Below are 12810 nucleotides of genomic sequence, written 5' to 3'. Positions count from 1 at the left end.
AAGAGAGCTGGAGAGGTCTCTTAACCTAGTTAAGAGTAACAAGAGGGCAGCAGAGAGGTGGAGGATCATGCACTTTACAACAAAGAATGTGTTAGAATTACTTTAATTCAAATGTATTTCTATAGCACTTTTGAAAATAACTATTGTTGCATTGTTGCAGAGCAGAACATGTACAATAAATAGATGTTAGTAGTATATAGACAGTAGATAGGAATTAATATAACATGAAATATAAAGAGTATAGGGTTTCTTAAACAATGTATATTATATTACACAATATAATATACAGTATAAGATGTATATTAGTGAAACAAGTGCTTGCTCAGTACCAATCATTTTATGGGGTTATTAAGACAGCAGTGGTATATACTTAAATGTATATAAATTTGAATAATATACACTGTAAAAAGTTAAAGTTGGATCAAATTATTGATAATGCCTAAAGATGTAATGTTTTTTCAACTTAAATTTCTCAGTTTAAGTGAAATAATTAAAGTTAAAAATGTTTAAATATTAGGTGTTAACAATTGAAGTTAGTTTTAAAGTAGAGCCGCTTTTACATTTTATGATAGGTAAATAAAATACCATAAAATCTACAATAAAAAATATGAAGTATCTACAAGATTGCAGTGACACCATTACATGTAAAGTTATATACAACCCTCACCCAAAACATAATGTTAGCAATGTTAGCAGTGAGTAAGCCAAAGGTGAAAGTGATAAAGATGGCAAAAATTACAATTGTGTTTAAGTGGAGAAATCCAATAACTTGATCATCTTGTTTGAGCTTGATCATCAAAGTATTTTTTATCTAAGTGTTTGCTTAGACTTAGACTTTAGTCTTTTTTTTATAAACAGCTTGTGAGTGAAATCAAAATGATGTGATTCATCATCTTCATTTTTTAAATAGCATTACGTTTGTATATTTCATTAACATGTTGAAACTTAATCAAAATGGTGCAAAATCGTGTAAAATAAATGCATGTACTTATTTGTAATAATGTTAAACATTTTGTGAAGCTAATTAAAATATTTAAATACTAATATAATTTGAATGTCTTCATGATTCATAAATGTATGGTGTGACTGTATAACATTGCCGGCTTTCTATTGGCTGATTCAGAGGTTAAGGGGCGGCCATTTTAGGTTGAAATCATTGTAGTCCTCACTTAAGTCAGCACTTAAGAATGAGTCTTACACTTTACTGAAAGTTGCTTTCAGCTTCTTTATAAATGTCTCCTAATCTTAGACTGGTCCTACTCCTTACTAAGAATTTTTTGACACTTAAGTCATAGCTTAAGACTATTCTTAAGAGCATTTCTGAGATGTTTTATACATACGGACCCTGGTTTTTAAAGTCATGTCTTTCACGTGTCAATGCTGCAGGCATATTTTTTTGTTCGATGTTGCTGTTATTGTCTGCAAGCGGCGTGGGGACATTTATGAGATGAAAGAAGTGATCAACCTCGACCATTTCAAGATCACCAACAACCCCAAAACTGATAAAGAATGCAAAAAGGTCAGTGAGATACTGTTGAAATGTGTTGGTAACACTTTACAATAAGGTTTATTAGTTAACATTAGTTAATACTATGTTAAGGCATACTAATTCTTTATGGCAGGCCCATTAGAGGGACCCCAGCAGATTTTCAACGGGGCCTCAAGATGACTTAAAATTATTAACAATTGGACTGAACAACCATTAAAATAAGCTAAAACCAGCAAAAATCAAGATGTTTCTTATTTTTTTTGGCCATTTCAGTAGAATATACACCAGTTTAGGGGCCTTGAAGTGAAAAAGGTTGGAAACAACTACTCTATGTTAAAGTTCGACACGGCAGGATTTCAGACAGGCTTTAAATTACTAGAGACCCAAAGCAGTATTTCAGTTAGGGACTATAGTTTAGTATGGTTTTCTCTTTTTCTCTGTTTATTTTTTTTCCTTTATTTTGCATCGTTTGGTCTCATGGTCTCTAATGGTTCCAGCTCTCCCAAGGCCTGCGATTTTTAGCAACCACCCTGCTCATAGCTTTCCATACTGTACATAATTAACAATAATTTTCAACACCTCTCTCAAAGAGCTTCTTTGAACTGTTAGATTGTTTAACAGTCTTTGGAGAAATTGTTAAGTAGTCATTTAATGGATTGTGTGAATCACCAAAGCGCATTTGAAGCAAATGAGTTTTGCTGTTGTAAGCTCTTTAACTCATTCCCTGCCAGCATTTTTTGTGAAGGAATTTTTTTTTTCTAAAAATATATAAACATACAAATATATAAAATGAAAGAACAGACCCTCTGCTTTCAAACAAATAATAAACAAACAAAATGGGGAAAAAAGTTTCATCCTATCTCTATTTTTTTCTCTGCTTATGAACTCTTAAATATGGTTATTTTTCTTTAAAAATATTTTTTTTAGCAACAAGCTGAAATAATAGAATTTTTGTGAAGGGATTTTATTAGAGATCAGATTCAGAATGATTATCAAAACATACACAGAGTTTAAAATTAGTAAATAACGTTTTGGCTTCATTTTTTTCATAAATTGGTGAAAGTGATCTAGAGCCATAGTGGATAATCGCGGTATTGCAGATTAACATGAACATTTTTGTATGCAAATGTTTTCTCTTAATTGACGAGATAACTAGACGAGATATCTCGTCAATGGCGGGGAAAGAGTTAAGTCAATGACATGTTTGCATGTAAAGCCTTGATATGGAATAAAATATATGTACATACAGTATATAGGTTGTTTTCAGTTTTCGATTTTGATATATTTCTTTTTAAACTCAGCAATGCTGATATAGATGTAAAAATGTGGATATGTCTTTAAGCTTTTGATATTTTTTTCTCTTTTATGCCTTTCACCAAAAGGAAGGTTTTTCTGAACAGATGGTCTGGTGAAATATGTCTCAAGGAGACCTTGGTCAGGCAAAGTCCTGCTGGCTTTTCTGTTTGAAGTGTCTTTCTGGCCCTCTTCACAACACATACACACATTTAAAACACTGATGGATCTTATTTTATCCCTTCTTTTCTCTTACAAGCTCTATACAACACACACACACACACACACACACACACACACACACACACACACACACACACACACACACACACACACACATAACCAGATACATAAACCTCCTAAAAATGACTGTAACAGTTTATAATAATCCAATTCGCACACTATATAATGTTTAACACATAATTTGTTGAAAATCTTTTTAGATACAAATATAACTAAAATAGATATACTGAAAAATCACACTTTCTATTTAGAGAGCTTCTGTGACAGACCTAGCCTTTGTAAACAGCAAAAAGTCAGGGTCAGGCCTATGCCTTTTTGGTCAATCGAAAATATCCTGTGTGCACTGTGTGAGTGTGAATCATTTTGCATGTTTGTCATTGGCTGGATGTTGGCCGTGTGGGGTTTTGGAGGGAGGGCGTGGTTGGTGTTTAGATTGCATTTAATATACATTTAAAGGTGCACTGTGTAACTTTTAGAAAGATCTCTTGACAGAAATGCAATATAATATGCATAACTATATTATAAGTGGTGTATAAGGAACTTACATAATGAACTGTTATATTTTTATTACCTTAGAATGAGATGTTTTTATCTACATACGACCTCCTTACATACCATTTCTGTGTTATGTTGACCTCATTATATGATGTTTTTTTGATGCTATATTTGTTCAAAATGGATTAGATATGCATGTAAACGTTATTTGTTTTTATTAACAAATGTCTTTTTCTGTCTGTCATGTGGTTTTTGGCAGTGGTGCTATGGGTTCTACCTCACCCACCAGCAGGGGCAGTCCAGCTTTGAGTTCCTGTTTAAAACCAGAGAACTGAAGAAGAAATGGATGGATCAGTTTGAGATGGCTATGTGAGTTTTAAACTTAAAGCAATATTCCATTTTCTTAAAATAAAAATCCAGATAATTTACTCACCACCATGTCATCCAAAATGTTGATGTCTTTCTTTGTTCGAGAAGAAATTATGTTTTTTGAGGAAAACATTGCATGGACTTTAATAGAGCCCAACATTTAATACTTAACTCAACACTTAACAGTTTTTTTCAACGGAGTTTCAAAGGACTATAAACGATCCCAAACGAGGCATAAGGGTCTTATCTAGCAAAATGATTGTCATTTTTGACAAGAAAAAGAAAAATATCCACTTTTAAACCACATTTAAAGTCCATTAAAATGAGAAAAATCCTGCAGTGTTTTCCTCAAAAAACATACTTTCTCTCGACTGAACAAAGAAAGACATCAACATTTTGGATGACATGGTGGTGAGTAAATTATCTGGATTTTTCTTTTAAGAAAATTGAATATTCCTTTAAAAGGCCCATACAGACCCATACAGTCTGTTCATTGACTGTCTGATGCTAAATGGACACTAAATTGGCTAATCGGGCAAGCTCAGTTTTTATTGGCTGGCCTCATGCATCATTCTGAGCATTACGTACAGTAGATAATCATTGGCATTATGTAGTTTGCCAGGCTGCTGAGGTCTTATTATCAGAAAGATTATATTAAATCCAGGCTAAAGTCTTGTAGTGTAATTATGAAATTAAAAGCCTTAAAGTTTGATATCATTGTCATTGATTTTAATGTTTGATGTGGCCTTTAACAGTCAATGTTAAAGATATCAAGGTTATCTTTTCTCAGAATGTTCTTTACATTATTCAGGATGATTTTATGTAGACAACAATAAATTACAAAAATGACTTTAGCTGAGTTTTCACACACTGGGTCACATATTAATGTCATTTGATCACGCAGCTTGCTTTGCATGTACACTATATGAGATAGGATTCTGTGCAAGGAATGCTGTTAAGATTTCATGGTTCATATTTGCAAGGGAATTTGCTTTGGAGAAAATGAAACAAGGGATAAAGTGGATAACGAGAGTTCTGAATTGGAAATTGTGTAGATTAAAGGGAAGATTTTATCCCTCATGCTGAGAGTTAGTAATGATACGTTTCCTCTCCTGCTTGATTTTAATGTCACCCTTTAAAAATGTGTCTGTACGTGAATGCATACGTGCGGTTGACTGTGATGATCTGAAGGGCACATTCGAACAACAAATTACACCTGCCGCATGCACGCGGCTCACTTGATGCAGGAATCAATCTTAAAGTCATTCGGGTAAAGAGCTTCCCCACTGCTCTGATTCGTGCCCTGCATCAGAAGGTCTGGTTCAGTTCTCGCGGGCCACAAAATTAGGCTTTCGTTTACTGTGGCCTCTTAAACAGGCAGTTTAACTTAAACATTTAGTATATACAGTATGTGCTAATGCTCCAAGCAGATAACTTTATACTTCTTTATATTTTCTTGCAGATCCAATATTCAGCCTGAGAACGCCAACTTTAACTCCCACCGATTTAGGATGCACACTTTCGAGAGGGCCACCACCTGCAGCTCCTGTCGTATGCTTCTCAGGTGAGCTGTCACTGTGCTTCTGAGACCTCTGCTGATTTTTATTGTATGTTGGAAAATTGCAGAGTACAGTGCACAGTAAAGTTAATCCAATATTAACCACTCAAACAATCAACATGGTGTTAAATCACTTGTGAAGTACATTTTTGTTTCATGTGTTGACATATTTTTTATTAAAACCGAACATTTTGATCTTCAGGGGAATCTTTAACCAGGGATACCTGTGTCCTACGTGTGGTATAGGGGCTCATAAGGGCTGCCTGGGAAGACTGGGAGTCTGTGGATGGGCAGGTAAAGATTAGGTTGACATACACTCACCTAAAGGATTATTAGGAACACCCTACTAATACTGGGTTTGACCCCCTTTCGCCTTCAGAACTGCCTTAATTTTACGTGGCATTGATTTAACAAGGTGCCTAAAGCATTCTTTAGAAATGTTGGCCCATATTGATAGGATAGCATCTTGCAGTTGATGGAGATTTGTGGGATGCACATCCAGGGCACGAAGCTCCCGTCCCACCACATCCCAAAGATGCTCTATTGGGTTGAGATCTGGTGACTGTGGGGGCTATTTTAGTACAGTGAACTCATTTTCATGTTCAAGAAACCAATTTGAAATGATTTGAGCTTTGTGATATGGTGCATTATCCTGCTGGAAGTAGCCATCAGAGGATGGGTACATGGTGGTCATAAAGGGATGGACATGGTCAGAAACAATGCTAAGGTAGGCCGTGGCATTTAAACAATGCCCAATTGGCACTAAGGGGCCTAAAGTGTGCCAAAAAAAACCCATCCCCCACACCATTACACCACCACCACCAGCCTGCACAGTTGAAACAAGGCATGATGGATCCATGTTCTCATTCTGTTTACACCAAATTCTGATACTACTATCTGAATGTCTTAACAGAAAATGAGACTCATCAGACCAGGCAACAATTTTGGTGAGCTCGTGCAAATGGTAGCCTCTTTTTCCTATTTGTAGTGGAGATGAGTGGTACCCGGTAGGATCTTCTGCTGTTGTAGCCCATCCACCTCAAGGTTGTGCGTGTTGTGGCTTCACAAATGCTTTGCTGCATACCTCGGTTGTAACGAGTGGTTATTTCAGTCAAAGTTTGCCGCATACTGGATGTTTTTCCCTTTTCACACCATTCTTTGTAAACCCTAGAAATGGTTGTGCGTGAAAATCCCAGTAACTGAGCAGAGTGTGAAATACTCAGACCAGCCCATCTGGCACCAACAACCATGCCACGCTCAAAATTGCTTAAATCACCTTTCTTTCCCATTCCCAGTTTGGGGTTCAGGAGATTGTCTTGACCAGGACCACACCCCTAAATGCGTTGAAGCAACTGCCATGTGATTGGTTGATTAGATAATGGCATTAATGAGAAATTGAACAGGTGTTCCTAATAATCCTTTAGGTGAGTGTATGTAACCCTGTCTTTAAAATCAAGGATAAAGTTTTATCTAATTATAAGACCAGGAGTATACATTATGTTGGATAATTATTATGTAGAAAATAAAAAGTGACTTCATCTGGGTTTTCACAGACTGGGTCACTTTTAATATTTCACTTTTCACAATAAAATATACAAATAAATATTTTATTCTCTTATAATTTAAGGTGCTGTTGTTCAGAAAGCTAAGGTAAGACAGAACAAAACATCTAAATCTAAACAATTGATCTTTTCTATAAGTCTCCATTGGGGGTGGTGTTATATACTGTGTTGGGCTTTGCTGGTATGCATTTTGTATAAGTGTACTTATGTTTACTGTTCTGACAGAATGAAGTATGCATTCAATAAAAATTATATTAGGTTTGTTCAGCTGAATGTTTTTCTCTTCCACATTCAAATGCATTAAGTAAAATGAAAATGCAATGTTCAAATATGACCCTACAGTATACCTGATTATTTTCAGCATGATAACAAAGCATCTGAATACAATAATATGACATGGTACATTTTTTAATGAAACATTTTAATATTCATGCATTTGGCAGACACAGCAACTTAAAGTGCATTCAAATTATACAGTTTTTTAAGCAGCGTTGTGTTCCCTGGGAATCAAACCAATGACCTTTACTAAGTAAGAGTTATATATAACTGCTCTGTCTTTTTCCACCAAGAGGAACTTTGTTATATAAGAATAAAAGGAGGGTTGCTGGATTCTTTCTTTTTACCAGTTTATAAATTACATTCAGGTACTGTTTTGCACATAATGAATACTATTAAATTTAAACTCTAATTTCTTTTATTTCATAGAGACACAATACGCCTATGCACCAAGAAGACCCAGGTAAGACTATTTCTTATTATCATTTTGTGCAACAAGCTCAGTCATTTACACGTGTGAATGGTTTTTAAATGGTTCTTTTGTTCTTCAACATCAATTACTGTTGTGTATTAAGCTTCATCTGGTTGCTAAATGCTGTGAACCGTGTATGTGCGTGAATCCTTTGAATCACTGTAAATGGTGGAGATTTATGTGGCCACCCCAGGTGATAATGCACAGAGCCCGTGCTCTCAGAATATTGATGAGGAAAGGTTCTTTCCATAAAATTTCCATAATAATTTCATAATATTTAATATTGGCAGGCTATGACAGCTCCATTTAATTACCTTTTATAACAAATAGTTACTGTTTTCAGTCCAGTGAGTTACAAAACCTTCTGACATGTGCATCTGACATGTTTTCTTCAAAATGAGCATTTTGTTTTATCAGACTCTTATGTTTAGGATGAGTAATTTCACTTTAATGACAATGAAAAAGGTTTTAGTGAGTAACTGAAATGCCTTATTTTTTACAAAAGTCACTTTAGTCACCTCTATGTCAAAAATAAAATGAAAAATAAAGAAACTGAACCACACTTTAGGGGGCGCTGTGATCCATGTGTCACTGCCACATTGGGTTGTATTCAGATCTAAGTACTCACAAGGGACCCATGTTTGAATGTGATCCACTGTTTTTTTGTGCGCTGTCATTTATACAGTCTTCTGTACACTTAGGTCCCGTACACACTGCATATTAATTTGGTTGTTACTTCACCTTTTAATGCTTAATCCTGTTCTGTACACACACGGTTCAGTAATTTACGGGACTCACAACTGCATACTACAACTGAATTAACTCCCGCAAAATGCAGGTAGTGACAACCGAATTTACAAAAACTCTGCACAGTGTGTACATAACCGAACTAAACAACTAGCAGTTAATCAAGTGTTTAAACGTTCATCATAAACAGGACAGGTCTCTCTTCTGAAAAAAAGAAATTCTTAGAAGAGGAAAAAGTCTTCTGTATGCGCAGTTCAGAAAATGACAGAGGCACAAGCGTTTGCTGACTAGTGTTGCCAGATCTTGCACGAAAAAAACAGCGAACAAGAAAAATCCAATAATAAACCGAAATAAATTTAAATGCTTTACCTCAAAGATCAAAATTTTGGGACCGGCACCCTCACACTTTATTAACACCAAAAACTTGATCGCTTCATGAGCCAAAAGCCATAACAAGCCAAAACGCTATTTACGTACAAAAAAGATGAGGACCTGGCAACACTGCAAGACCGCGCGCTTCGCGCTGTGAAGCTGCCTCAAAAAAGCGTAAAATAAACAACGCCAAGACGGAGGTTTATTGCAAAACACAATGCTGTTATTATTTTGGCAAAGCTGTGAGTTATAAACACACGAGACGGCAGAACGTTGCTATGGTTATTTCTGTGTCAATCATCACATTTTCGGGAGTGAGTCTTGTTCCGTACAGACATGAAATGAACATTTAGGGGATTCACTCCCACATTTTAATGCGGTTGTCACTCCAGAAAGTTTGCAGTGTGTACGAGACCTTAGAGGACTTCTGCCAACAAACCCGTATTTCTGAATGACCTGGGTCATATTATATTAATTTATTTAAAAAAATGAATGTATATTAAAAAAATTTAGACTTTACATTATATATTTAAATTAAAGGGATAGTTGCAAAAATGAAAATTCTGCCATAATTTACTTCAAGTTTACCTTCAAGTTGTTCTAAACATGTTTGTGTTTTTTTAATTCGGATTAACAAAAAATATATATTTTGATGGTAACCAAACAATTCACGGTACCATTTGACTTCCACAATATTTGTTTATCATACTATGGAAGTCAATGAGTACTGTTAATTTTGTGCTTACCATAATTTCTTCCTTTTGTGTTCAACAGAATAAAAAAAACTTGTATACAGGTTTAAAACAACTACAAGTGTTGTTTCCTAAAACACTTGGTTGGGGTTGTCATTTTGGAACTATTACATGTAAACAGTCAGGGGAGCAACTCATTTTCTTGGGAAAACATTGCCACATCATTTTATTTTCAGAATATGAAAACTTCGTGCTCAGCTTAAACAGGTGGTGATTTTTAAAATTGCTGCAGTTTGCTTGTGCTCTTCTGGGAGTAAATAACATTCCTGATGTGCTGAAGAGGTGTTCAGGAGGCTGAAATGGGTGTGTACATTTTGATAAAAAACTTGAAGAGGAAATGCGGCACAAAATTGCCATTCTCATTTTACTGCTGTATAATTTTAATGATGACCAATTTAACAAAAAAATGCATCAATTATTTAAAATTATTTTGAAAGGGTAATATGACGTTGCTAAAATAACATTATTTTGTGTATTTGGTGTAATGCACTGTGTCTACGCAGTTGAAGGTTTAAAAAACACACATTATTTTCCACATATCCAACATAAGTGTTACTCCTCTATACCTTTCTGAAACACGTCAATTTTTACAAGGCTCATAATTCAGAAAATTGTTCTCTGATGAACTAATTATCTGAGGCGTTGTGATTGGCCGAATCCCTTAAGCGTGCGATGGAAATGTTACACCCTTTACCGTATATGGAATATCAGCTCCTAAAGCACAGCGTTTCCACGACATGGCGTTAGTGGTAACAATACTACGAGAATAAAGTTGCGTATACATTTGGGTGGTGTTATGCAACTCTTTCCACACAGTGAAGTAGAAATATGGGGGCGTGTTTGAATGAGGTGTTTAGGAAGGCGTGGATGAGCATATCATAGTCACTCAACTTAACACTTTTAGAGTGTAGGTAACTAAATTGCAGGTGGTTAGTGAATAATGTGACTCAACTGTTTGGTTAATTGGCCCAATAAAAGCAATAAAGAAAACTAGAACATTGCCATAGTTGGGTAGGGGAGAGCGGGGCACAACCTTACGCTTTTTGGTTTTGGCTCAATCAAAAAATATTTGAGTTTGATTAATTATATTTTTACACAAGCAACCCACACATCTCTACAAATGACTATTTGTAGTTTGTTTCTAGTACTTACCATTCTTGGACAATTACACCAAACGTAACAGAAATGCAAACAGTACAACTTACCCCATAGGTGGGGTTAATTGTAACAGGCAGGGGGTTAGTTGTAACACTTGCTAAAAATTAAGTTTGCAGGCAAATGTTTTAATACTATTTTGTCTATATACTTGAAGTGGATATTGTTTATATATCTGTCTATAATAGACGGGTATCCACGCTGGGTCAAAATATTTTCAAGCTCACCAAAAAAGTTGCTAAGAGCTACAAACATAAACGATCCTATGTTTTAGTCAACAAGACACTGATTAAGATAACATAGCATTGGGTTTGGTATCTTACACACCCAACTTAGAAACCGAGAAAAACACATGATGAAAAAATGTATTTACATGCCACCAAAACACTCTTTCATCAATAACTCTCTGGAAAAACAATAATACATTTCCAATCATTTGCAGGAGATTGTCTTTTGGCAGCGCAGAAAAACGAAATGCTCAACCTTGTGCAACAATGTAAACAGTCCGTGTTACAACAAACCCCGTGTTAGTTTTTGCCCTGCGCACCCCTACATGAGTAAACACATGTTCACGAGAATTCGTACATATTTTACGAGTTGGCTAATTCATATGAATTCAAACGAAGTTAATTGTGCCAAATCGTACGATTCTCTTGAAAAAAAAAACACAACAACAACGAAACCGAACCCCTAACCCTAATTCTTGTGAGATAGGGTTGGTATTTCCTATACTAATATTATTTTATTTAAGTGTACTTATATTTACTGTTCTGACAGAATGAAGTATGCATTCAATAAAAATTATATTATGTGTTTGTTTTTCTCTTTCACGTTCAAATGCATTAAGTAAAATGGAAATGCAATGTTCAAATATGTGACCCTGTACCTGATCATTTTCAGCATGAAAACAAAGCATCTGAATACAATAATGTATGTGACACTGTACATTTTTAAATGAAACATTTTAATATTTATGCATTTGGCAGACACTTTAATCCAGAGCAACTTGTAGTGCATTCAAATTGTACAATGTGTTCCCTGGGAATCAAACCAATGCTACTAATACAATATTAGTAACAGTATTAGTAGTTTATTATTGTACTACTGTATATCAGGCACTGATAGCATGCTTTAGCTGTTAAAAACAATTCCCAGTTCTTTAATGCCCCAAACCACATAATAGTACTGAATGTTATATTGCAACTGTGAAAACGCTGCTTTGGATAAAAGCATCTGCCAAAGGCATGAATGTAAATGTAATTGAGCTTTATGAGTTATGTAAATAACCCTAATTATAATAACATATGTATTCAAGTAGTATTTATTAATGTACTGCTTGCATAACTAACATCCTTGGGTTAGTAGCATTCTGTTCAAGCCACTGGCATAGACCACAGTAAACCTCTCCAAAACACATAAAACAACTGACTTTATGGTCCGCTTTAAGTGCTGGGCACCTGGCAGTATAAGAAAACAACAAGTTTATAGACTGGATCCTGAGAAGTCGTTTTATGCTTAAAGAAACCCCCACCATTAGTCTGTGGCTTTAGGGTGAATTTATTCGCTTCTCTAGCCTTATTAAACAGATGCTCTAGAGAATGAAACTGCTTCACAGGATTTGACATCTCATTCTCTATCATTTGTCTGGTGTGTGATTTAGTATAAGAGACACTTTATTTTGTCCTTGGTGAATGAGAAAACTGGACAAGTGCTCCTAGAGGGGCTTTCTTTTTAAATAAAACTAAAACTGAAAGCCGCCCACAGAGTTTCAGCATAGTGTCGTGGCAAAAGAGAGTCAGAGGGTGTGTTGTTTGATGGGAAATTAATTTTCATAAGCTGTTTATAAGGGGCAGCTATGAGAGTATTTTCTTATTAAGTGAATCATAAGCATATGGGTAAACAATTTTCTGTGTAGTATGAGACCAGCGGTTTTATTACTGCAGTTATTCGCATTGTATGGTCTGCTTGTTTGGGAGTTGTTTTCCTGTGTTTCTTTAGGGAGAGATTTGAGGGCAGGCATTTTTGCC

The 12810-nt window shown here is 35.3% G+C and overlaps 1 protein-coding gene across 5 annotated transcripts in view; it reads left to right on the top strand.

The window, feature by feature from the left end:
• Positions 1–12810, top strand: part of vav3b (vav 3 guanine nucleotide exchange factor b) — a 52239-nt gene that overhangs the window by 22741 nt on the left and 16688 nt on the right. For all 5 annotated transcript variants that reach the window (XM_073876494.1, XM_073876492.1, XM_073876493.1 and 2 more), the window contains exons 14-19: positions 1387–1519; positions 3780–3889; positions 5352–5453; positions 5650–5741; positions 7075–7097; positions 7715–7748. In XM_073876494.1, the coding sequence (XP_073732595.1) occupies positions 1387–1519; positions 3780–3889; positions 5352–5453; positions 5650–5741; positions 7075–7097; positions 7715–7748 (494 nt within the window). The remainder of the gene's footprint in view (positions 1–1386; positions 1520–3779; positions 3890–5351; positions 5454–5649; positions 5742–7074; positions 7098–7714; positions 7749–12810) is intronic.

Source organism: Misgurnus anguillicaudatus, chromosome 2 (genome assembly GCF_027580225.2).
Source record: "Misgurnus anguillicaudatus chromosome 2, ASM2758022v2, whole genome shotgun sequence".
Lineage (NCBI taxonomy): Eukaryota > Metazoa > Chordata > Actinopteri > Cypriniformes > Cobitidae > Misgurnus > Misgurnus anguillicaudatus.
The sequence above is the reverse complement of the archived record's forward strand: the minus strand, read 5'-3'. Positions and strand labels throughout refer to the sequence as shown.